The sequence below is a fragment of the Ostrea edulis genome, chromosome 5 (genome assembly GCF_947568905.1).
Source record: "Ostrea edulis chromosome 5, xbOstEdul1.1, whole genome shotgun sequence".
Taxonomy (NCBI): domain Eukaryota; kingdom Metazoa; phylum Mollusca; class Bivalvia; order Ostreida; family Ostreidae; genus Ostrea; species Ostrea edulis.
The window spans coordinates 29516859-29544788 of record NC_079168.1 but is presented as its reverse complement, the minus strand read 5'-3'; the positions used below and the strand labels follow the sequence as shown (position 1 = coordinate 29544788).

The 27930-nt window shown below is 35.2% G+C and overlaps 1 protein-coding gene across 13 annotated transcripts; it reads right to left on the bottom strand.

Annotated features, from left to right (window-relative positions):
• Positions 1-322: 322 nt before the first annotated feature.
• On the bottom strand, positions 323-26994 carry LOC125650137 (proteoglycan 4-like). 13 transcript variants are annotated; one of them, XM_056165686.1, is made up of 21 exons: positions 26741-26901; positions 20715-20863; positions 20588-20674; positions 17386-17511; positions 16040-16096; positions 15291-15565; positions 14749-14892; positions 13851-13920; positions 13424-13577; positions 12843-12884; positions 12551-12631; positions 11669-11740; positions 10796-10864; positions 10584-10709; positions 8336-8437; positions 7508-7775; positions 6616-6699; positions 6200-6312; positions 5662-5703; positions 5118-5150; positions 323-2175 (listed from the first exon to the last, which is right to left on the bottom strand). In XM_056165686.1, exons 2-21 carry the CDS (start codon positions 20841-20843, stop codon positions 2033-2035), a joined length of 2217 nt encoding a protein of 738 aa, XP_056021661.1. In that variant the 5' UTR covers positions 20844-20863; positions 26741-26901; the 3' UTR covers positions 323-2032. The 13 variants fall into 13 exon arrangements, with proteins under 13 accessions (XP_056021661.1, XP_056021656.1, XP_056021663.1 ...); XM_056165681.1 differs by lacking the exon at positions 5118-5150 and having other exon boundaries at positions 5662-5901; XM_056165688.1 differs by lacking the exon at positions 5118-5150.
• Positions 26995-27930: the final 936 nt, after the last annotated feature.

Below are 27930 nucleotides of genomic sequence, written 5' to 3'. Positions count from 1 at the left end.
TCATCGAGTTATCAGGTTATTTGGTCAGGCGAGAAGCAATTAGTAAGTACATTGTATATCAATTTCTGGAATCGATCATCTGAATGGAAAGTTGTCGGCCAGGAGACAGTCGGTGCAGTTGGACATAGTAACTTTAAATATCATATTGTGTTACGGAGAGAGAAAGTTTGGCTGCTTACGAAGACCACTACGTCATTTCATCTCCAGACCATACATTATTTCAGATTACCATTCTCCCTAAGGGGAGAAATAATCGTAAAGTTTTAAAGAAAATTCTGCATGTTGGATTCCTAATAACTGTAAAAATATCACAAGAAACCAATTCGTGTTTAATCTTCTCTTTTATTAAGTTATTGGAACATTTGCTCCAAAGCAATATAAAGACAGTTACAATTCATGAATATTGATCATAACGGAGACATATCTTTGGTTACAATACAAAATTACAAATCTTAAATCATCGAGTTTCCTCAAAACACGAAATTGAATGTCGCAGATCTGCTTGCTTGAATCGTTTCTGTAAGAAACAATCCATAGGTTACCTGGTCTGTCTATATACTTTAAACATAAAACAGATAAAAAAATATAATCCTCGTTTAATTAAAATATTGATATCTAATAATATGATGATAAAAAAATGTTTAATAACTACAAAATAAAACTTTTAGTTCTCGAACAATATCTAACAAAATATTGTCACGTAACAACTAATGGGTCTTGCATTATAAAGGAAACTGTGCAGTGTTTTAAATAGAACATATCTTTGGTTGGTACTATGCTACATCATACAAATCCTCATCCGATTTTAATTAAATGTTAGGCAATTTACAAATAGTGATTTGTACACATTTATTTATATATATATATATATATATAGTCGAGCGGTCTAGCGCGCTGATTACATGCTGCTAGGAGATTTGGTTCCGCAGGTCGTGAGTTCAACTCCGGGTAGGGGCGGAAGTGGGAATCCAAATAAAGCGAAATTTTCTGTGCTTTCTATTAAATATTTCTTCACTTAGGGCAGTTATGTTCATTTAAGAGTTCATTGCTATTTCTGTGCTTTATATATATAGAGGTAAAATATTTAAATAAAATATGACACGTTGTAAAACGTATATATATTTATAACAAGTGAAGTATAGTAATTTATTCATTTTTTCTTGGTGTGAAACACTTTATTTTCACGGTGTCAAAATAACAACTGATTATGACATCATGTTAACTGATTGTGACATCCTCTAAGAATTGAATATGTTCTAAAACCAAAGAAATTGTAATAAACAGAAAATTCCATGCTTTGTAGATAGATATGGAATTTATTTCACTTGTAAGACAGGATTTGTTTTATATTTTAATGAGTGAGAAGCACTCAAGAAAATGTATGATAAAAACAAAAAACAAAATATCTATATGTCTCACTCGATAATAAAGTCCATATCCAATTATAAAGCATTGCATATAATATGTATAAATAATGTAAAATGAACAAAACAGAAGAGTCATTATAACGACATACTAGAGGTGACCATTGTTTGGATACTGGCGTTGTTGCAGTTATTTACGGTAAGCAAAATGAGTTTTGTAGAACTGGCATAGAAAATACTGTCCGTCACAACATTATCACAGACTTCAGGTGCTGGGAATCGTAATATCGGAAACCATGTATCATTAGTGAGAATCTACAACGTCTATATATACAAATCTATCATCTACAATGTAAATTGGCAAAATGATGGAATTCCATATCTAAACTGAAGTATTTCAAAATGTAGGTTAATATCTATATCTAAAATGATAATACCTGTTTAAAAACATATCTAAAAATATCATACAATATAAAACATGATATAAAGATTTTGATCGGAAAAAAAAATTCTTGAGCATTTATTGAGATACGTTAAAACACAAAACGTTTAGTAACTCTATACTAACAACTGATGTAAATCATAACATATCCAATTATACATGTATCAATCAGAGTAGATCTAAATGATTCATAGAAAAGTTCTTGTATCACAGGTAGGTAAACATTTCAGTTACAACTGTCATAGAACTGTTCCTCTTCCTCCGTCATGGGCTTTATTTCCGGGACTTTAGGAGAGCCCATCGGGCCTACCGCCGGGACACCGATCTGCTGTTCTAGTTTCCTGATAAATGAAGACCTTTTCGGGAGTGCTTAAAAATAAAGATCAAATGGGCATTGTAGAAATAGTTGATTTTTCTTGCTCACACTCTTTGAAACATTGAAATAAAGAATTTCTTTCCAAAGCATTAATATGATTCTTGTTCATAATTTTGTTATATTCATTGAAAAGTACATGATGATTGAGTTCGTTTTAAAGGATTTTCAAAGGCATGAAATGTAAATGTTCATATTATGAAAATAATAACCGTGGCAAAATAATGCACACCAATTGCTAAAATTCACCACAAATTGTCCTGTAGGAAATGTTGGTACATATACATTTTGTTACTGTAAGTACATTTATTTCCGGGATCAAGATAATAAGATGTTATTTTGCATTATACGTTTCACTTAAAGAGAATTATTTCGTATTTCAGGCTAACAAGACATTCTGTATATTGAGTGATAAGGTGAAGATAACGAACAGTGATCAATCTCATAACTCCTATAAAGGCGAAGATAACGAACAGTGATCAATCTCATAACTCCTATAAAGGTGAAGATAACAGTGATCAATCTCATAACTCCTATAAAGGTGAAGATAACGAACAGTGATCAATCTCATAACTCCTATAAAGATGAAGATAACGAACAGTGATCAATCTCATAACTCCTATAAAGGTGAAGATAACGAACAGTGATCAATCTCATAACTCCTATAAAGGTGAAGATAACGAACAGTAATCAATCTCATAACTCCTATAAAGGTGAAGATAACAGTGATCAATCTCATGACTCCAATAAAGGTGAAGATAACGAACAGTGATCAATCTCATAACTCCTATAAAGGTGAAGATAACAAACAGTGATCAATCTCATAACTCCTATAAAGGCGAAGATAACGAACAGTGATCAATCGCATAACTCCTATAAAGGTGAAGATAACAGTGGTCAATCTCATAACTCCTATAAAGGTGAAGACAACGAACAGTGATCAATCTCATAACTCCTATAAAGGTGAAGATAACGAACAGTAATCAATCTCATAACTCCTATAAAGGTGAAGATAACGAACAGTGATCAATCTCATAACTCCTATAAAGGTGAAAATAACGAACAGTGATCAATCTCATAACTCCTATAAAGGTGAAGATAACAAACAGTGATCAATCTCATAACTCCTATAAAGGTGAAGATAACGAACAGTGATCAATCTCATAACTCCTATAAAGGTGAAGATAACGAACAGTAATCAATCTCATAACTCCTATAAAGGTGAAGATAACAGTGATCAATCTCATAACTCCTATAAAGGTGAAGATAACGAACAGTAATCAATCTCATAACTACTATAAAGGTGAATATAACGAACAGTGATCAATCTCATAACTCCTATAAAGGTGAAGATAACAGTGATCAATCTCATAACTCCTATAAAGGTGAAAATAACGAACAGTAATCAATCTCATAACTACTATAAAGGTGAATATAACGAACAGTGATCAATCTCATAACTCCTATAAAGGTGAAGATAACGAACAGCGATCAATATCATAACTTCTATAAAGGTGAAGATAACGAACAGTGATCAATCTCATAACTCCTATAAAGGTGAAAATAACGAACAGTGATCAATCTCATAACTCCTATAAGCAACACAAAATAGAAAGTTGGGCAAACACGGACCCTTGGATATACCAGAGGTGGTATCAGGTGTCTAGGAGAAGTAAGCATCCCCTGTCGACCGGTCACACCCGCCGTGAGCCCTACATCTTGATCAGGTAAACGAAGTTATCCGTAATCATAATCAATGTGCCAAGAACGGCCTAGTATTTGGTGTTAAACACGTCAGACAGCATTTGGTCCAAAGACAGGTCGTACTGGCAAACTGGTTACGAGCACGAGTAACGACTTTCAATCCTCAACGAAATTCTCAATTTTCGTGACAATTTTTCAGAAAATACATGTAGTGATATTGTTCGTTTTTAAATGTAGAACTACTACAGTAATAAGTTTCATAATTAGTAAGTTCAGAATTCAAAAGACTTGTATTAGTACCTTACATATTGTAATTTTGCAATGGTTATTTATTCTACACACAGCAACAAAAACAAACAAATCTACACGTTAGATATACCAGGTTGTGGTTAAAAGGTGAAGATAACGAACAATGATCAATCTCGTAACGGAATGAATAATCTCTATTTTGCGCTTATGTGTTTTGATACATAATCTAGTGAATATTTAGGCAGGGACATTAAATTTCACAGTTTGGAATCCAGTGAATATTTAGGCAGTGACATTAAATTTCACAGTTTTGAATCTATCATAAAGAGTTTATAATGTACAGCATTCTCTGAAAGCACGTCGAGGTGAGACAGCAGCCCTTTCAGGCTCTGAAATGTAAGCATTCTTCTATTCAATTTCAGTAATTTACCCGTCAGAAACAATATCGAATATTCACGCCCGCCTCCATCGGATTCTCAATTTGGAATATAAGGTCACAAAGTTCAAAGTTGGAAAGGCTTCGTTGTATATTGAAATATCTCAAAATGGCAACCTTTAGGTAATTTTTCCTAATAGAAATCACGAGCTGGATGGGCATCAATCAAAACTATTTTCATGTATTTTGTAACATCTTTTAATTTTTGTTTATTGTGTGCGACACATACAACCCATTTTTTTTTTTAACCAACCGCTTAGAATTATTGCCAGTCGGAAGAAAATCAAATGATGTAGCAAGCCGTGTCTGTGACGTAGTAAACAGTCAATTCATGATGCATTGTTAAAATTACATTCAGTTTTGGCATGTTTCACCTATTCAAAACACAATGTATTCAAATAATTTAATACTTTTGTTAGTTGTGCAGTTTAAGTCAGATGACTATTACTAAACAATGTACGTTCAAACTACAGGTAAAACTACGGGTAATGACCATCACTAACTAGCAAATTACCGAATTATCTATATCAATCATAATTCTAAACATACCACAGTTTACCAAATAGCTAGAATTTTCATAGGCTGAAAAGTGAAATTTGAAAGCTCACTAGAAGCTTAACAGATATCAACGTAAATATTCAAAGAAGCAAAGAAGTTTTTTCTTCCGCTATTGATTAATAGAAAAATAATTAATTTGAATTTAATCACATCTGTATTAATTGAACCCACACAAAGCTGAAAAATAATCAGTTTGAAGCTAATTTGCCACATTGAATCATGATTATACACCTTTAAGTTCATATTTTGTGAAATTGCAATATTGACCGTGCATTAAAAGTGTTATGGGAAAACAGTGAAACTATGAAATATACATGTAAAATTAAATATTAGTCATTCACAGTAACCATTAAACCTTTAAGGTTCAGGAAACCCACTGGGAATTAGGGATTTGTTCTATACGTGTAACATACCACTTAAATGACAAGGGTCTATTGCAGGTTCACTGAAAGAACGTGTTTCTGAAAACAGAATTTAAAAAGAAATCTAAATTCAGCATTAGAATACACCATTATAAGATGTACAGGTATCTTACCGACAGATATTGCGTCATTGTAGGTTTCCTCCTCTTCTTCATCTGAAGTTTTAAGCGTTTCAATGTCACTCAAATTACTATATTCCTGAGAATTCACGTGCATTACAGGTGCACTGTGACGTAAGGATGGTTTTTGAGATTTGTTAGTAAAGCGATGTGGACTAATGTTTTTGATCTCGTTGCTCACATGATGAGGAAAATTTGTTAGTGAGAGAGAAGAAACAGAATGGCGTTTGTTGTCTATGAAGAGAAAGAGTATGTATAGTTGTCATTGCATTATATGAATTATACATGTAAATAGAATGTCAATATTGTTGTTACCAGTAACCAATAAATGTTTCACTTTGAAAATAAAGAACATCATTACAATTAAGTGTTCATGGGTCTTTACGTGCTTCTAACAAAGGCAAATTATACTTTACATGTGTACATGCTCATTATTATTTTATTTTGTCAATTTAACAAGTTTGTATCCAATTTATATTTGTAATATAAAAGAAGAGGCCGAATATTTCTATATTTATCCTTGATAACCTACCCTTGGGTCGCGCTTTCGTCGTGGGTTTGGGGGCGGTAGATGGTGGAATTTTCTTCTCGAACCTCCGACGTATGTCCTGGATAGACTTAGCTTCCTCATATTCTTTGGTTGATCTGCAGAGAAAACCTTAGTCTCCCAGAAAATAGACTATTATATCACACACAAAAGCGGTTTAAAAAATATTCTTTTACTATTAGAAGGTGTCGCAAGACTCCATGATATTAAATAAACTTGAATTTATTTATAGCTTTTCCCTATCGCAAAATTTTCTCTTTTTCCACGTTACTAAAAAAAAAAATTAAACTTGCAACTCTAGGTCTATATAAAGGAATTTTTAAAAAAACCGTTTAGTAGAGGAATTGCTTCCAAAGGTTAGAATCAAAACGAACAAGAAAATGGTTTTAAATTGTACTCACAATTCGTCCTTTTTATTAACGTTTTTTACGGGACGGAGACCCAGTTGTTGGGGGGTTGGCACGTAATCCGACTGGGGGAAGCCACTAAAGATTATATACATAAACTCTCTAGTTAAGGAGTCAGGTGTTAAGAATAGTGAATAGGTAGACACAGGAATTGCGTGCATAGTAAAATAGAAATAAAAGCATACTATGCTGTACAATATTTAACAATGTAAAGCAAAGGTCGCACTAATGACTGATCTAAAAAGACAATACATGTATATTTCTTTTGGGTCAAGTTTGGGGAATATTCAAGGTAAATATTAGTCTTGTCCCATGATTCCCTGCTCTACGATTGGGGACCTATTTCAGAAACCATCGATCGTCTCCATGCATGGGTGACTGTTTCTATCATTGACCCATATTTTGAAAAACTTGTATATGGAGTAACAACACGAGTCTTATTCGTGTAAAACTTCGTCCTTAATGTGCCATTTTCCATTTTAAAAATTCCAGTTCCATTTAAACATAACATTTATCACGTCATACTTGAAGATTATCAAATCTTTTATAAAAATACATCCTTCATAATTGTTTTTTTCTTCTTCATTTTAGTGGATCAAAAGGCCCAAATCCCATATACTGTAGTCCTTTGTGGAGAAAATGGATAAAAAAGATTTAAAATTTTAAAAAGTATTACAGGTAGAAAATGCGACTCAAGTTTGATTTTGGCAGTCTGGGATAAAATTTCGAAAAGGGTGTAATAATAATGTGCAATACTCTTACCAACACCACGTAAGAATGCAACTATCCGTGCTTAATCTCTTCATTCAACACAGGTGCGTGTGCATTGTAATAACTACAGTGTCAAAGACAGGAAATGAATTATTTTTAGGGAATATACTAGTACCTGGAAGCACTTGGTGTCGCCCTCTGGTTTGTTTTGGTTGGTTTGAGCCCCAGCTGTGCTGCGGTCAGAGCTGTCGTCTCTATGCTGCTGCGAGGTTCTTCATTAGGTGTTGGAGGTATTGAGGGTAGAGATCTTTTGTCAGTCTTCAGAATTGAGGCAGGCGTCTTTTGGGTTGGGCTGGTGACGACTAGCGGCGGGGGCGCTATGGTTGTGGGTGGTGGTGGGGCATTAGGAACCACTGATTTAGGAGGAGCTACGTCTCTGACAGCTACAAGATTCATGTATACAATGTATCCTGTAGAGGTCTGAATTCATAGCACTCAACATCCAGCATACTAATAATACCCTGTTAAGCTGCATATTAAAGGTACATGTAGCTCACTGGTAGAGCGTTTGCTTCGTAACCGGGAGGTCGTGAGTTCGAGACCCACATGTGCCATGGCCGCGTCAAACGGGTCTATTGGATTTGACCTTAAATAGAGGTCACGTGTCGCGGCTGGCGTTGGCACGATAAAGAACTCTCACTGCTACGGCCCTGAGCGCTAAGCACAGGTCTAAATTTGTGGTACTTCACCAACAGTTGGTGACGTCTCAATGAGTGAAAAATTCTCAACGGGATGCTAAACAAACAATCAATCAATTTAGGTGCAAATTTGTAGTAATGAAGACGGTCTAAAATGGTCATATTTAACTAATTCTTTTGAAGTGGGAAAAGAGATTAAAAATGTAAATAATAATGTTTAGATTGCATTTTTTGCGACAGTAAGAAATCTACATAAATATCAAGAACGGGGTGTTTTTCATACCATTGATTACAAACAAACAAACCTGGTTGCTCAAAATCTATCTCTATTGGTACAGCTGGCATTGGGTACTTTACATTGGGAACCGACATTGACCTTTTGCGGTATGGCTCTTTTCCTTTCAGATCTGAAAATATTCAATTACCTATAATTATAGCGAGCGCAGCGAGCCAGCGCGGAGCGCTGGCTCGTACTGCGAGCTCTAATGACTAGAGCGCAGGAAATAATCCGAGCTAAATCTCAACCTCTAACAAGAATTTTTTTTGACGCCAATCCCAGAAGTCCCTCGTACAAAATGGCGGATGGTTCGATTCGTAAAATAATAATAAAAAAAATCTTTGAAGTATTACAAACCTTTCTTATTTGAAAGGAAAGGATGACAATCATATTCTTCCCCCTTTCTTTTTAAAATATTGTCTAAAGAAATGTAAACAGTCACGTCACAACTACCAGGCTACGTCACAACACGCTCGTTGCATTTCCCGCTAAAGTGGTTCCTACATTGGCGAGAAGAGTAAGACAGTAATCCTACGTATTGACAGTGAACCAGATCAGTTTTCCTTGTTTTCAATATAAATTTTTTGAAAATGTATTCAGATATGCTGCGCTCGCCCCAACGGTCACACCGTAATCATATTATTATATAATTCAGAGAACTTATTTCAGCCAATGCTGAAGTCTCATATGGAAAGAACCATGTATGGTTTGCTGATTATCCTAAAATATATTTAGCATATAAAATATACGAATTTTTCACGATTTTATTTACTTTTTATGAAAAATGCACATTTTGTGCCATTTCCCTTTACGTACATGGAAGTCAATGGAAGATACTATATTGTTACTACAATGAAAGAAGTAGATTCGATAATTTGGTCATCAAAAAAAAAGTACTAAAAATGAATTTTCATTGAAAATGCGACAACAGACGATGAAAAGATCCAGTCATAAATGTAGAATTCTATTTAAACCGTGACGTGAAATTGGACAATTATCATGATCTAAATTGAAGTTTGAAAAATAATAGCGAGCGAAGCTCGCGTCCCGAAGCGACGCGACGAGATCGCTCCAATGATTACGCAATTGAGTCACGTGGTTTGCTCTTCATCAGCCGAAAAGTGATGGGGACTACCCATGCCTCCGGAAAAATGTCGCCGTCACTGCGGTATACTTCATTGACAATCCCGTAATTAAAATAATTAGATTGTTTAGAAAGTACCATAAACGTTTTTAAATTCCAGACAAGCTTTCTCATAGCTTCAAACGTTTTGTTTTTACTTGGTTTGAGAGAAGAAAAAACATCGCAGCTAATATGACGTTACAATTTGTAACTGTTTACATCAAACGCGTTATATTTCCCGCGTTAAATGAAGAGGCGGATAAAAGTCGTGTTGCAAGATGTTAATGAACTTCGCTCGTCTCAACGGTCACACCGTACAACATATTATTCCAAATGTCGAAGTAAAGATTTGACATGAATTTTTCACAATTTGTTTGAGCTAAATTCGACCTTTAAGTGGAAAATCGTTGTTAAAGATGAGTCAATATTTAAAAAAAAAAATACATACAAATGTGAATGCAACCCTTTTGAAATATTAATCCAAAGGACTATATATGATTAGAATCATTTCTGCTCACCCCCACCCCCCTTCAGAAAATGTCTATATCAGCCCTCATCATTATGTGCTCCATAATAATGAGAGATTTTCTCTCTTGATCCACAGATGGGTTAGATTTTTAAAATGAATTTACCCGAGGTCCGAATCCACCAACAACTTAATTCTTTAATGATTCGTAAGGCAGTCAATACAGCGACTAAATATAACTGCATATGTTATTTCTCTTTAACAGTGACAAGAGCTACCAGGCAGAGTGCGCTAAATTATATGTGATATATCAGGTATTTGCGAAGATTGTGCAAGTACATGTATATGATGTTCATACTTATCTTTTATAAACAGAAAGTGTAAAAAAAAAATAATTAATAAATATTGGGAAAGGTGATCGCTAGATAGTGCGATTTCTATACAGTTAGGTACCGGGTTTTATTTTTGTTGAAAAGGAACTGCTTGGACAAGGAGCAGGAGGTGACATGGGGGTGGATCTCGCCGTAATCTCGGGAACGGGCACTGAGTGTCAGAACGCAATCATTCAATTTTTTTTTTTTCTAAATTAACTGTCTTAAAATAAAATATAAAAAATATATAATTGCTTTCAAAATTCAAAGTATTCCTTTCAAAAAATAAACAAATTGTTGAAATACATATACATACCTTTGAATTCCTCTTCATTGTAGTATGCCCGAGAACCGGGGGTGTGAGGATGTGGGGGTGGGGGGCTTGGTGTGGAAGGAATTTGGACATGTGGGTTCTGGAGGGATGACGTAACTGTGTCGCTGTCTGTAAAGGCAAACTTTCAGGATAAAATCACAGAGGACTGGTTTAAAAAGCGATTGACTTTTGATCACTTATTAACTAGCTTTTACCTGGTGCGTTGTAGTAGACGGATTCTCGATGAGGTGCTGGTGGATCAAACTCGGGTGGGGAAGGGGTTCCTAAAGATGTATAAGACGGCCATATGTAATTTATAAGATTACCCCCAGAGACAAACCAATACATTCGAAATAGTTTGATTTCATAACATTATATTAAAAAATCATGTATATATAGGTTTTCATTACTTTTAAGTTTAGTATAAAATGATCAAAACTCAAGATTCTTTATGAAGATTAAATAATAGAGTTGTTAATATACATATGTATACCCCACATTAAAGAAAAGTATTCCATTAGTACATGCAACAACAAAAAAAACTTTGTAAATATGATTGAATGTAGCGTGTACCAAACCCAACGAACACTGGTGCGCACAAAGCAGATTGTATTTCAAGTTAGTTCATGGAATATGAAAGAATAGTTTTATATTTCAAATACAGTTTAGTGATATATCGTGGGCTACATTATACTTCACATAATACGTAAAGTTAAAGTTCATATTAAATGTATTTACTATAAATAAATCATTCTATACAGGAGCTAAGATTACGAAACTTATGAGAGAGAGAGAGAGAGAGAGGAGAGAGAGAGAGAGAGTATACAGTAAAACAGCTTATAACGAATTCACGCTTATTGCAATATTCCCATTTGAGAGGAAAATAGGGAAACTTGCATTCCAGATTAATCAAAGTTTGTTTATAACGAATGACCCTGAGGGTTCGCTATAACTGTGTTTTACTGTATATACATATACCATATTGCACATAATTTTACATAGATATATATTTCATAAATCCGGTATCGTATGATGATATGCGAAAGATACACGAGCCGTATAAGCTGTAGATTTCACATATAACTCACGAGCTGTGGGTTTACTATATTTGTCTACAAATGAACTTCTTGTTGTGCTGAAACCATCGTAACGTTGGCGAGCTGACGAATTACCAAAATAAAAACGAATACATACATGTACTAGAATAGATATATAAAATAAATAAGTTAAATTGCAAAATATAAATACTAAAAATGAAATTCTACTTTGTGTGTAGCATGAGGATAAAAAACCAATGGAAGCTAGAGGTACTTCTTACATAATTAGCTTAGGTGATTATGCAAAAAAGGGGGGTTCTTGAAGAAGGCATTTCTTGCTAACGTCGCTACGTGCTGCATAACGCTGGTCTTTCATAAACTCCAAATTTTACCCGGGTAACATCCGGAAAAGTTTTAAAATAAGTACAAAATGAATTGTTAGTTGTAATGGATGGCGCAAACATTGGTTAGATGATTTTAAGATATACATGAAAAGTCTGGAGCGACGAATGGAGTTTTTATTTAGTACAGAAGTATCAATGAATGGTTTCCCTACTATTACATGTAAGTAGTATTTTTTTCTTTTCATTAAATTGCAATATTTAACTAGTGATTATTTGAGGGCTTTTCTTTCTTTTTAAATGAATTAATCTATATGTGTTAATTCTTTTATTATAACGAGAGATGAAAAGAAACAAAGCTACCAAAAAAATTATCTAAAGCATTGATATAATATAAATGAATAAGATGGACTCAGAAATTATTGCCCGATATAAAATACTTTTTATTAAAACAACTGCATGTAATATTTATAATTATGACACATCTGTGCGGTTTTCAAACATTCTGTTGAATAAACCATAACTAAAGCCAATATCTGAAAGATGAGGAAATGTATTTTTGGTGTTTTCAGAATATTCTTTAGAGACTCACTCTTTCTCTCATACATGGCTTTCTCCTTTTTCAGGATCCCTGGGTTGAACGTTTTGGGACGTTGCATAGGTTCCTCATAATCTAATGATAAAAATAGTATTAATGGTGTTAATAATGAAGCCATGACCAAAAGCAAGAAGCTATGAAATAAATGTTAAAATGTCAGTTGCAAAAAGGGCCTGTGAGAAAGGTAAAGAAGTAAATAAAATGTAAACCCTAAAACTCGACATAAATAAAATTCGTATATATGGATTAATATAATCTTCATGCAATGTTCGTCTTTTGTATTTACCTGGTAAAGGTTCCGGAAGCTCTCTGGATATAGCCGGAAGTTCTGAAAAATAGTCATTCTCTGACCACCTCTAAATACCAACATATCCTTGAGCACACCAAACATGCAAATCCATAAGTTTAACAATGTGTTCAGTTCAAATTCACTGCATGATATCAATAAAAATATTAAATACAAATTATTTCATTCAATAAGAAATAAGCATTTTATAATATCTTTAAACTAATATATTTTTAAATAATGCACACCAAAATAATCACTGACACGTCATTTTGAATTTACCCCAGCATTTTTTACAACAAAATCGTATTGTTTACATAGGAAGTAAATGTGCATTATGAGTAATCAAATATACACCACGTCTGTCGCTGTACATTCATTTCTCCTTCGTGATTTTGGAGGGAAAAAATCATTTCAATAAATGAGATTTTGTATTAAAAATACTTTTTGATAGTGTTAATTATTTATTTGTATTTAACATTTTGAAGATCAATTTTATGCGCAGCACAGAGTAAATGGCAGCGTGCTATTTATAGCCCAGTGATCCACTGCCATATTCAGAAAAGCATACGGAAAACCACCTCTTTCAATCCTCTTCAGATGATAAGGGTTGGCGTCCTCTTCGGTCAGTCCAAGTTCTGACAGATCGTTCGTCTTCATGGGAATCGTGTTTTCATACCCCGCTATAAACCGGAAGGTGTTCATTACGGCCACTAAATTCTTTTGCGGCTCATGCTGCGTGGAAAATAAAGAAAACCATTCACAAGTTGTGTGTAGATACCCTCAAACCTGCTTAACCCGGACTGCAGTGGGAGACGTATTTTATCGGACTAGACAGGTTGTCGGATTGCGCATAGTGTAAAAATCATGATAAAAACAGAACTCGCAATGTACATTATCAATGGAGTCTCATTTCATATTGAAATGGATTATACAAGTCTGGGATTAGGCGAATTCAATTGCATGATATCATCTTGATTTTTCAGTCAAATGTTTTAAAATACTCACATCATTTTCCACCTTAATTCTGTAGCCCCTGTCGATGCGCTCTACTTCAAAATGCTCTATTCTTACTTCGCTTGAAAAATAGAAAATGAACGATGGTACACCACAAAATCACAAACTATAAAACAATGTGAATCATATTTTGACAGACGCATACCATGACAACAAGGACTAACAGTTTTGTTAATCCGAAACAACACTCTGCACACAGTATGGTTGCCAGCTCTATGCGTTTCAAGTTTGATATTCTTTTGTAATTAAATAAAAAATGCACAAAAAATAGTTTGGGTACATTTCTTGCATACATTGAAGGGGAGGACACAATAAAATAGATAACATTTGGAATGAAATTAAAACTCAACATATGCGAAGTTCGTATGAAGTGTCCCAATTAGTTTGTGCTGTTTGATGTTGTACGTCGCATTCGGGAAATTTACGTCGAGACGTCACCAGTTGTGACTAGCTGTAAATATTTTGACCTATGCATGGCGTTCTGGGCAGTAGCAGTGATGGGACTTTACCGTGACAGAGCCTGTCATGAAACGAGACCGAGACCTCTGTTTTTAAGCCGGATCCCCACGGGATTACGTGGATAGAAAGTGGAGGATATGTACAATAATATTTTGAATGTGAAGAGTTCTGTGAAAAAATGCAGTTTTAGTAGTAATCTTAAATTTAAAAGAAATATATATGAATTGCTGATGTTTTGTAGTTTCATTCAAATTTCAAAAGGAAGGCAGCCATTATGAGGATGTAATATTTCTCTGTAAGATTGCCGCGGTCCCCAGTATTGGGAATCAATCACGGTTCCTCACGATTACAAGGTAGCCACTAGAATATCGTAAGCGGCATACCTACTGGCCACACATCGGGAAAATATATATGCTACTTTAGAGCTTACCCGTCAATTTTTCCTATTTTACTGATGACGTAACTTCCGCTGGACTTTTGAGATGAACTTTCTCGCATTAGTGTGTTCCCATATTGACCACTATTAACCAATACTTTCTCTGCTAAATCCCGATTGCAGATCGAGAAAAACCAACTGTAAAAATCAAAAAGGTACATCAAATTACAATTCAACTCTCCTTGCAAAAACGTTGGTAGATCAATTCTTCTTCAAATGATCTCCTTACTTCAAACTCAGGAAATACAAACGTTAACCTTTGAATCCACGTACATAATGTACTGTTTAAAAACTACATTTAATCCAATCTCATTCTAAGAAAGTTTATCAAAATTAAAAATCAATTATGATGCAATTAAGGTGATTGCAATCTGTATATAATTAGAAAAAATTTACCTCGGCACTTCATCATCCATTCTTGGGTTATTTGTAAATTTATGTCTCTGAAACAGAGAACCGTTTTCCTGTGATTTTGTGACGATAATATGAGTTTTTCATTCAGACATGTATAGTCTGTATTTGGTGGCAGTTCTTACCATTGTAGGCCCCCCTCCGCCCCCACTGATTGTGTCCCTGGAACCGGAAGACGAGGAACGTTGACTTCCGAGAGATCTAGGGTGTGAACTAGCGGCCTCAAACCCGCTGTCCTCTGACCGTGACATGGAGGTTCTTTTCTGCAGTGCTTGATGCCTAGATCCGCCCCCGAGAGAGACGGATTCAGCACCACTGATTCTAAGAGCTTCTTCGCGGATGAAGGCTTTAATTCGTCAACTTGACTGTCCAACAAATCTAGGTCATTGGGGACTCTGCCCTGAAGTAACGAACAGAAACAGTGTTTTATCTAATGGTCCCAGTCTTGGGGAATCAGACGACGATATACAATCTTACAAAAGTGCTGAAAATCGGTAATCGGAGCATACAGTGAAACAATGAATACGTTTATCAATGGGTACTATAGTATTGTGAATAGCATTACCGAAAGGAAATCCACGTCATTTCCGACAAGGAGAACAGGAACGTTATAAAAAAGTACAAACTACATGTATATTGTATCTAAGGTCAAATGATAATGAATTTTCTACACAGTAATTTTGCCCCAAATATGTCTGGATTTAAAAAACTTGTGTAAGAGAAATTTACCCATAAAATCTATCCCTGCTTTAAATTTTATCAGTTAACGCCAAGTTGGAGTTATATAAATGTAAAAATCAATGTCAAGTTAAAGTTAACTACTAGTAATCTGTGTGCAACCTGATATCGTTTTACAGCATAATTGCAGACCTACTTTAGACAATCCCACGATGTAAGCCCGCCACATTTCTCGCTCCACCTTCTTCCTGGTCTGGAAAAGCGATGGAAAAATAGGATGAAATTTCATATAAGTGGGAAAACACTTTCTTTCCAAAAGAATTCTAAGATAGCGTTTTCAAAAATAAAACAGAAAAACATGTTGTGAAGCAAACCATTAAGAAAATATCATGATCTTGGTTTTGAATGTACATGTGCAGCGAACCAACCCCACCCCTTCCCCCAACCCAATCAACAGGTCGTCATATTATGTGACCACATATTGAGGTTCGGTTCGGTAACAAGTTTCATTTTTTTTAAAAACCAACATTTTCGTTGGAGTATTTTTGAGCCGCGAACGTTCTACAGTTTTCTGGATTTTTTATTACGTAACAATGGACACTTTATGATCCCAGGTTTTGAAAATACATTTTATTATATCTCACAATCTTGCTACAGTCAAAGATTTTCTCACGGAATGTCATCTAAATTTCTGTCTTGACAGAATAATTGCGTCGTTCACACCGCCTCTGGGCAATTTTAAATTTGGAGAACATTAATCCTTATGTTCAATATCGAATTGACTTCCTGGGCATATATAGCAGTCAAAAGTCTTCGCGGGGAAATTAGCTTTACAGTTTAAGTACGGGGAATAGTTTCTTGAGTAGTAGTTTCTACACAAAAGTGATGCCAAGGATGATTTATTGGTGAAAAGGCCACATTATTTTATTTTTTGATACATTGTTCTCAAATGCTTATGTATCACAAATTTAACTGTGATTATGTTCATGCGAGGCCATTGACACAAAGGTCAGACAGCTTTATAAATTCTCTGCCCTTTATCTGTTATGAAGGAGTGGTATATCAAAATATGATTGCATATTCCATGATATGCATTGTACACCTATAACTATTTATGTTTTAAGTAATTTCTTAAATACACGACTCATAAACTTCGTGAGTATGAGATAAGAACTGGTTCGAACAGGAAGAAAAACAAATTGTGAGATACAATCCATTTCAAAACTTCAAACCAATCAGGTTGTTTAGAATGTAAGTTACCAACTCCAAGGTGGCCGAAAGCTTGTGGGGGGAAAATCCCCAATTTGTTTGTAATGTAAATTTACATTCACTCTTCACTGAAAAGAAGACTTATTAAAGCCTTTATATATTGACTTTAATGTATCATCTCTCTATCTGTCTTTCTCTCCTCTGTACGCGCGCGAGTGTGTGCTTGTGATGAATCCCAAAACAAAATGCAAACATCACAAACCGATTAAATCAGCATTGTTCTAGAGATTCCTGATGTCTGACATCTATGTCTATGCTCATATGTAAACGTACCTTAAATCTGTTTGCACGTGTGGTTTTGTAAGGTCCAATTGTGTGCAGCTCAAACTTGTATCCATCTCTGTCGCTCTCTGTATATTTGCATTCCGTGTTATCGTCGATGGTCAAGCTTCCGACCACCTGCATAAAGTAGACAAAATGTATATACTACCGAGCATTAAGTAGACAAAATGTATATATTACCGACCACCTGCATAAAGTAGACAAAATGTATATAATACTGAACACCTGCATAAAGTAGACAAAATGTACATACTACCGAGCATTAAGTAGACAAAATGTTTATAATACTGAACACCTGCATAAAGTAGACAAAATGTATATACTACCGAGCATTAAGTAGACAAAATGCTTATAATACTGAACACCTGCATAAAGTAGACAAAATGTATATACTACCGAGCACCTGTATCAAGTAGACAAAATACATTGTCAGTTATAATTAGTCAGTAGTCTACAATAAAGAGATATCGTATGTTCTGCTATTTCCTATAGGTTTGCCTACACGGTGATCTCTTTAATAGAAATGGATTCGCCGGGAATGTATTATTGAAAGATATTTTAATATAGAAATTAAAGTATAAGTTATTCTAATGTGAATAAATAAATTGTTGGTGTATTTGACACGGGACCCAATTGCCGACCCCGGTGTGAATAAATTTTGTTTGAAAATATGCATACACATATCATTGATTGGAAACAATAGACCTGATAAGGGGATTCATAAGGACTAGAGGAACTCTATAGCTATATTGTGAATTAAATCAGATGAAAACAATTCTGTCAATATTCATATATTGATCTATTCTGTCAATACACATATTGATTTATTCGATCCAAACGCTATACTGCCTTTGTACAAAGATGGAGTTGTTTACGAGAAACAGTAAGCTTTACCTTGAAGCCATGACCTAGAGTCAATAATATTATGCAATCACTTGTCAAAGTTTGTTTTCTGTCGATTGTTATATGAATAAGTAAAAATCCAAATTTTTATCGCAAACCGTTTGACTATTTATTCAGAAAACAAGATATATCTCTACGTTTTAGAGATATATCGATGTATCTCTGTAGAAAAAGAGATTTCTCTTTGAATTAACAAATGTAAGAAATATTTCTCACCTCTCTTTCCCTTAGAGAGATATTTCTTTTTATATTGAGACACATGTATATCTCTTTCATATTGAGAGATATATCTTACATTCTTATCATCTAATTATCATTTACATGTAAATATTTTAAAAATTGAGTTGAAATAATAAAACATGATTTTGTTTTCAAATTCATACGACATATCAATACCAAGAAGTCAAATAAGGTTTTCCATGATTCAGAAATTAAACACATTTTTCAGCCAGTCAAAATCGCCGTAATTTCATCAAGACAATAAATATCAAATGATAAAGGGATATATGTTTACGGTAAAGAGAAATATGAAAGGCGAAGATAACGAGCAGTGATCAATCTCCTAACTTCTGTAAGCAATACAAAATAGAGAGTTGGGCAAACACGGACCCCAGGATATACCAGAGGTGGGATCAGGTGCGTAAGAGGAGTAAGCATCCCCTGTCGACCGGTCACACCCGGCGTGAGCCCTATATCTTGATCAGGTAAACGGAATTATCCGTAGTCAAAATCAGTGTGCCAATAACGGCCTAACAATCGGTATAAAACACATCAGACAGCATTTGACTCAAATCTAAAGGTTAAGAGTTATCTAATTCAAAGAGATATCTCTCTAGCTTTAGGGATATTTCTTTTTGTTTAATTTTTTTTTGAATGAATAGTAAAACGCCTTCCCATATACAATAATCGTCACAATATTTAGATTTGTGCTAGTTTAAGTTATACTCCCTAAGAACTGTCCACATTGAATTCGTAACCGTACGCCAGTCAAGTGGTAAGCATTGCTACAAAGTTGATATAATTATACCAGTGTGGTTTGTATTAGTTTTATACGTATTAGAGATTGTCCTCAGAATGTGCAATCACAAACTGCGAATGTTAGATATAGATAAAAATAATTTACACCATTGATATTCAGGGAAACAGCGGGGGGTGATGTTTCATGTACATTTATTTTACAGTCCAATATTCCAATCTAGTTTTATCAATATCGTGTAGATTGTATGAATAACGTCATGTGAAGTTTTATAACACGTAACACACGATATATGAACTGATTCCAAAAATAGTCATTAGCATAAAATATTTTAATCAAGTACGTCATCAAACTTTTCTGTGTAAGTAACAGAGCAAATCTGCACGAGAAGGCTACATTTTATTGTTATGGGTTCATATAATAACACATTAACACAGCTTAATGTAGCCATCAGCGTGACTCCGTGTGAATGAAATGTGTTCCCTTTACATTTCAAAGTTAATATCTACACCATAAAGCTGCTTTACTCCAATTAATGTGGTTGAATATTTATAGGTTATAGACTTTGTATGGGAAAATATGACGACCGAGTTTTTTGGCGCGTAGACGGACCGAGCTTGCGAGGTCCGTTCGCGACAAAAAACGAGGTCGTCATATTTCCCATACAAAGTATATAACCTTTTTATTATATACTTTCAATTTCATTTAGAAACTAACAATAATTTTATTTTTAACAATAACTTTATCGGTTTAACTGAGTAAAAGATGAAAAACACGAAAAATTTCAAAATTAACGGCGTAGAAATTTGATTGTGACGTAACGTTTGCGGGCCGGAATGTTTCCGGGCATATATCGTGTGATATATGCCCGCAAACTTTTAAAGAAAAAAGAAGAGATGAAATTGAAAGTATATAATAATTACTTTTATCGCTACCACCTAAGAGCATGTTTATCACTAACAATGAAGAAGAAATATATCCTGAGCTCTACCGAACCATTGTAATCGTCCCAAAGCTTATTACGTGTGTAATGATCACATGTCTCATTTAATTCTTGACTTTTTAAAAATAAATACTTATATATCTTATTCATGTTGATAAAATCCTCTTGTTTTCCCACCATACTTAACTGCAGGTGTAACTCTATGAGATAGAAATATAAGGTCTCAACCATGCGCGTTTTTTCTGCGTCGTAAATCAAATGGTTTTATAAGGGATTGATCTGAAGTTCTCTGATCTGTCCCGATTTTTCCCCAGAGAGCTACAGTTCTGCCGCTACACTTTCACGACACAGGTTGATCTGATGAGTCTTACCGTGTCTTCGTTCCTGTTATCTTTCTCCTTAAAAATGTGGATGGTTCGATCCTTCAAAACGCACCATAGCCTGTCGTAACCTCGACTCTGAAATACAAAAAGAAAAACTTATCAACTCAAAACGCACCATAGCCTGTCGTAACCTCGACTCTGAAATACAAAAAGAAAAACTTATCAACTCAAAACGCACCATAGCCTGTCGTAACCTCGACTCTGAAATACAAAAAGAAAAACTTATCAACTCAAAACGCACCATAGCCTGTCGTAACCTCGACTCTGAAATACAAAAAGAAAAACTTATCAACTCTAGCGTCTGTGGTACTCGCAACTCTGAATTATAGATAGAAAAGATTTATTAACTCCATAACCTGCTGAATAATCTGATCAACATCGAATATACACAATACTCTGATCAACACCAAACATACACAATACTCTGATCAACACCAAACATACACAATACTCTGATCAACACCAAACATACACAATACTCTGATCAACACCAAACATACATAATACTCTGATCAACACCAAATGTACGCAATGTTCTTATCAATACCAAGACTAGTCTTGGTAGCTCAGTGGGATACCGTTCGCTTCGTAACCGGGACGCCGTGAGTTCGATCCACGCTCGGGTCATGACTTCGTCAAACCTAAGATTGATTGATTGTATATTGCCTAACGTCTCGCTCGAGGATTTTTCACTCATGTGGAGACGTCACAGTTGAAGGGCTTCAAATTTAGGCCTATGCTCGGCGCTTATGGCCATTGAGCAGTGAGGGTTCTTTAGCGTGTCACACCTACTGTGACACGGGACATCCGTTTTTAAGGTAATCTCCGAGCAATCTTTTCTAAGAAAATTGTGTTCCTTTATAAGAAATATTAATAAACTATGCTCCCCGACCCAATGACTACTCGAATCTAAAATTGCATATGTTGCCTATCTCCATACTCACGCATGCCTTAAAACATTTAGTGATATATTAACATCACTTTTATATAAAATATATGTACTAAATCTCTGTATACAATTGTGTAATTGTGATGAGAAAAATAAATTCAGAAACGGAGAACCCGTGACATTCACACCTGATGCCGAGCATTTGGCGATGGAACTGTCACTACTTATTTTAACGACTTAGGTCTGTCGCGGCCGGGATTCGAAACCCGGCCTTCCACATGCGGGGCGAACGCTCTAACCTCTAGGCCACCGCGGCGACGTAACATATGTAGTGATTGCTCCTTCGCCAAATGTTCGGCAATCACGGGTCTTTCAGATATGACCTTAAAAACAGAGGTCCCGTGTCGCGGCGGAAACCCACGATTGATTACGCTTCGTTCCTCTCTCCATAACCCGTGGGTCCATTCATTCCTACTCGCTCGTTCTCATGAATAATTAATGAGGCAATTTGATTGGGCGCTCATCGTATACCCTGAGCGAATTTGTCCAATGAACAGGACGCTTTCAGCCCAATTTCGGTATACAATTCTTGTGATCAAACTTCAGCCAGAGTTTGTTTGCTCACAAACCAATCTCTTCCAGTTAGTCATTATGGGATAGCGAATTCTTATACCGCGTATACTGTGTGACGTCACTGTAGAATGACGAAAAAACCATAACGTCAAACGTAAACAGTTCAAAACAAGAACGTAAACATTTTAAAAACACTATAATTTGAACAGAGTATCCATACCTTTTAATGATCTTTTGATAGAGGGCGAAGTCCTCTCACGGCCCGAAGGGCCGTGAGAGCGGAGCTCTCCCTATAGGTAATAGAGGGCGAAGCCCTCTCACGGCCCGAAGGGCCGTGAGAGCGGAGCTCTCCCTATAGGTAACACGTATATACATGTTTAAAAGGAGAATATAGGAAAATAATGAAAAATTAAACCATACCTATGGAACTTGAAAAGTTTGGTACCTAATGGAGTCAATTCGAATATTAGCGCGTGGACATGTATTCGTCCATTTTGAATCTCGTCTACCCTAGTTCACGTCGTTCTGAGATGTTACATAAAATCCGTAAAAGCATGTAAATCTTATTTTCCTAATCATATATAATCACTCCACGATTAACGCCATGTTTTTTGTTGTGGTTCAAACGCTATGTTTGTAAATTTGCTAAATAACGACGCTGAATATGATGTCACAATGTACTGTTTACATCGATTGCGTTATATTTCCCGCGTTCAATATATAGGCGGATCAAATGTCCAAAATTAGGATGCTTTGATACAGCTCCGTCCGCGTGCTAACTTCGGGTTGTTTTTGTCCTGTTTTGGATATAGATACTAATGTCAAAACTTTTTTGCTTCGCCCTCAAACACGGTAACGCCGTAAAACATATTAATTTTATGTTTAAAATAAAATCCATACTTTTATAATAATGCTCTTAATGTCAATATTTTCAAGCTTTTAACTACAAACTACTTCTTTATTGTTATTAGCCTGTGTGATAATCGCGGACTCACAATATACAAATCTGTATATTGTGCTGCGTCACATAGGAGAGGTCTGTACGTAGGTGACGTAATGAGGCCTCGACGGGGAGTTTGTTCTTGTGATAGCAAAGTTAAATTGATACTACCTTTAAAAACAGAAGAGTTCCGTTACTATAACGATTACTTTGATTGGACGATATTTTAAAATATTTATTCACGAAAACGAGCGTGTATGAATGGAAGGACCCACGGGTGATGGAGAGAGGAACGAAGCGTAATCAATCGTGGATTTCCGACGATGTGTCGCGACAGGCGTTGGCACGTTTAAGAACCCTCACTGCTACGTTCGTATTGTATTGTTTATTTGATTTAAAGGGGCATGGACACGATGTGCTTAACTAAAGTATTTCTAATGATCACCAAAAATTTAAATATCAGTTGTTGAGTTATAAGTGAGATACAGCACTCGCAATTCTCTGTTATGTAAACAAGGCTCATGCCACGTTTTTGTTTACATTAGACTGTTCAATAGAAAATAGCGAGTTTAGAACAAAATGAGATGTGCCAAACATTAGAAAACATTTAATTGTGTTGAGAATTCACTTATGAATTGAAAAAATCTGCTTTAAGTCTAGTTAATTAGTTAGGTAGTCACGTGGTACAGTGACGTCATATGCGCCCTTCTTCGAAAACTACGCTAAATGTTTCATTAAAAACACATTTAAAATAGTTTTAGGCATGAAAAGAATTAATTTGCTGAAAAAATGAAAAAGTTTAGAAACATGCGTTGTGCCCTTTAAACCTTGCGGCTTTTCAGCATATTTAAATAAGCGCTAAGTACAGGTCTAAATTTGTGGTACTTCACCTACAGCTGGTGACGTCTCAATATCAAGGAAACATTCTCGACGGGGCGTAAAACAATATACAACCAACCAGCAACCAAATATAGACAATATGCTAATCATATTAACTAAACACGTTCATTCTCACTTAGGACTACATGTAAATGACAAACATATACGCATGATACACATAATGTTATCTGCAATCAAGACCGTGTCGAAGAGCTTTGCAGGATCTTTACGTCGGTTGGGAGCCACTTTCAGCATCATTGACCTGATTTAGTTTGTGAAATAATCGTGATTTTCCACTGATATAATCATGTTGTGTAGACTGAGTCGACTGATTGCGATAAGAAGGGACACATGGATAAAGCAATCGACAAATGAACGACTTCATTCTAAACAGTCGTCAGCCAATCAACGCGATTCATTACGAATATACCAGTTTTCCGGGTTCAAGACTATGAGAGCTTAAACTACACCTAAACTGATAAATACCTATTTAATCACTGAGAAATATAGGTGTATCTTTATACCATTCTGAAACAGTTCCAGCAAAACACAGTTATCAAGGACCCTATTCAAATATTCTGTACAATGCCATCGTACCGGTATAAAGTGCGTGCAAGCATTGTGCTGCAACACAATTGCCATTGAAGAGGCGGATTCAAACAAATTTCAAAAAGGGGGTGCGACCCAAACTTCGTACTGTTTCCACCTCCCAATGGGAGGGGGTTTTTGGGGACCCCAAAATGGTGAAACATGACAATTTTTGTTATAAGTATTTAATCAAAGGGGGATGCTGTAACCCCCGTAAACCCCTTCTAGATCCGCCATTGCGTTGTATTTTAAAGCTTTGTCGTCATACATGTACATTGTAATAGACAATTATGAAGCGAATAATGTAATTTTTCGTATGTTCACACAGGAAAACTTTCAAATTTACATTTTTAACCGAACTGTGATATTCTTTGTCAATGCCCACACATGAAAATCTAAAGTGAATAACGGTGTTGAAATCACATTTGGTCGTGGATGTGACGATGCGCACTCGGGGTGAACAATGAATGGATGACCCGTCTGGGCTTCACAAAAGAGTGGAATGTGTAGTTGACATTTTCTGCGGAGGAACAGAATATGGGGTCTGGTCCGTAGTGGATTAAATTAAGATACTACAGATATATACAGTTGATATATTGTTTCCATCGATCACCTCATTATTCAGTATATTTCGTCAGAGTTTTGAAAAATTTCCAACACAAGACCGCAACATCGATCGCGATTGTTAAGAATTATTGTCGTGCGTTATTTAACATGTATATGTACAGTGTTGATCTCTTTAACCATATTTCAAAGCCATTTAAAATAGGTCTGGGTTTACCATCATGTGTGTGTATTTTTATCTTTTTTTTTATAAACTGAATAGGAAGAAATATTGTAATCAAATGAAGATTGAGTACTAGCTGGGTATCATTATTCATATACTGTGTTAGTGCAGGTGTATATAATATGTCAAATACGTCTGTCACAACAGGGGAAAACAATGAATCATCGCCAACACGACCTTAGAATATAATGGAAATTTCTTTACATTCTAAATCGGCGAAAGCATTAATTCTTAATACCCAGAGCAATTCTACAGCAGACACATAGCAATAGGTACCATGGTATTCTGGAATATAAAACAATATGAGTGATATATGATATATGTTTTTTTAATTATTCTTCATATATTTTAAATTTATATATATATATATATAAATTTATAAATATAAATTTCACCTATCTATCTATCTATTTATCTATCTGTGTAGGCATTTAGTAACAGGGAGTCAATCTCACTTCTGATTGTGGAGAAAGGTTTTGTCCGACCACAGCAGATTAATCCTCAGAATATCCCATGTGGTAAATAAGATTCCTTGCATTTCAATAACAAAGCACTACCTATAGATGGTGAATAGGCTGTCAGTGCGTCAGGCATTTAGTTGGGGTTGGATACACATAAAGATTAGCAGTGGGCATCTAGTTTAAAGTCCATTATTTTCTGATATGTAATGACCCAGTCGGTCTTGATCGGAGTTCCATTGGAGTGTGATTTTCACTAAATTTGTCATTCTAGACAGAAGATTTTTCCGCCCTGATGGTGGGTTGTGGAGACAGACAGAATACACATAGGATCGTCTGCTCCACCTTGCAAAATGAGGAGCACTGACTGATGATAGAGGAAATTAGTACACATTTATACAGAGGAGTCGGGTTGGTGCCAAACCAGGTAGTCCCCTGTCAAATCAGACTTCATATTCCACCTACCAGAGATATTCCTTTTTAAATTAAAAAACCTTACCAGTCTCATATGTCTTACATATACTATTAAAAGTCCCACAGATTACATATTGATTAAATTTCGTTCGTCAAGTGCAATAAATGGTATACCTTAAGGTGAAGCACCTGCATATACAATGGCGTGTGTCTATTTCTTTACTTCAAACTTTTAACATTTATTGCACGGTTAGAAAATTTCATAATTTCAGTTTCACGTCCCAAGGACGTAATAAGTCTTTCTCAACAGCATTAAAAACTGATCGCAGCTCCAACTACGAAATTATCAATTCATCTATTATCATTTTTGCACACTTCATATACGTAATTTATGTTTTGCACATATAAAATGGGTCAGTGAATTTAGCTTGTATGAGAGATCTAAACACATTTACTCTGTTCTATCTATGATGTCACTTTGACTGTATACGCTGTCTAATATACCCATTGTCACACTTAGATAACGATATCAAACTACGATCGTGGTCAGTTATCCAAAGTATAGGTACATCGTACTAACTATTATAATCAACACGGGAAAGAAAAAAGTCACCTGTTTTCCTTTATGGTCCAACCATCCTTCACAAAAACGCCAGTTACCGTCAGCTTTGAACATTGTGTCTTATAGTTCCATGAATTCTAAAGTTGTTCATTAAAACACAAACTCCTCACTGCCTACAGCACGCTACCTGTCACCGAGGTCAGTGTTAAAACTCTGGGAAAAAATCCCCCCAATACACTTTTTCTATATTTAGAAAGAGGAAGTTTAAGATCCATGTGACGTAGAGACTGGTTCTACAGGTAAACAAGGTCAATCTTCGAGAGCTTGTCCTATATGTATGCAAAAGATAAAATTAAAAAAATATCGGCAATATTTAATATATATTTGCTTTTAAAATTATTTCTTGTCTTACTGAGGGTTTAAAAACATGACATTTTTAAATGCATGAAATTCGAATTGAATCGTTTTCCACAAACAAATGATGTTTTCAGAATTTTGTCATCTTGGAGAATGAACTGTCTAAGTTTGTTCCTGAACAATGCCGGGAGAACATTTTAGAACTTTGAATTTCTGTAACATATTCTAAAAAACATTCAGCATATGAAAAAAAAAATTAATGAAGCACTTTGTTAAACATTTCTTTATGAGGTCTCATTTTCAACTGTCCTTGCCCTTCTGCATGTATCTTTAATTCATTGAAGACTATTCATCCATTTTCAAAATAATATTAAAATACAACGTAAAAGTGGTTCATGATAGTTTATACGGAGCTAGGGCAATCCCCTGAAGGCTTTACAGGTATGAACGATAAAAACAGAACAAATCAAAGTACTTAAAGTACTCGTGGGAGTTGAACATTGTGGAAATTCAGTTAGAAAAGATAGTACTGGAAGGGTAGGGGGATAAATGACTGAATATTATCATGATTTTAGATACAAATCAACTGTTGTTGTTTTTCAAAGCGTTACAACAGCAAACATGGATAATGGAAGGCCCATGGGCCACAACGCTCCTCGAGTAACTGAAGTCGTGTTGTTTTCTAGAATTTCACCCCTTTATATTCTCATGAAAAATGTGACCACATATTATGGCCCAAACATTCAAATCAATATGGTTATCAATGCCTTGCAGTTATGAAGAAGTTTTTCCCCTGTATATATACATTCAAGTTTAATCCTAGTTATAGCTAATTCTAAGGATTCATTACTTGAAAAGGTAGTCCAATAGGCTAAACTGTCACC

Excerpts from the sequence above, each read along its gene's own strand:
- LOC125650137 (XM_056165681.1), bottom strand. The coding sequence starts at position 20,843 with ATGGTGCGTTTTGAGTTGATAAGTTTTTCTTTTTGTATTTCAGAGTCG. Across the intron at positions 12,885-13,423 it reads TCTGAAGAGGATTGAAAGAG|AACTTCCGGCTATATCCAGA; the intron begins GTGGTTTTCCGT and ends ACTATTTTTCAG. Across the intron at positions 11,741-12,550 it reads AGCCATGTATGAGAGAAAGA|CTCGCCAACGTTACGATGGT; the intron begins GTGAGTCTCTAA and ends GTAATTCGTCAG.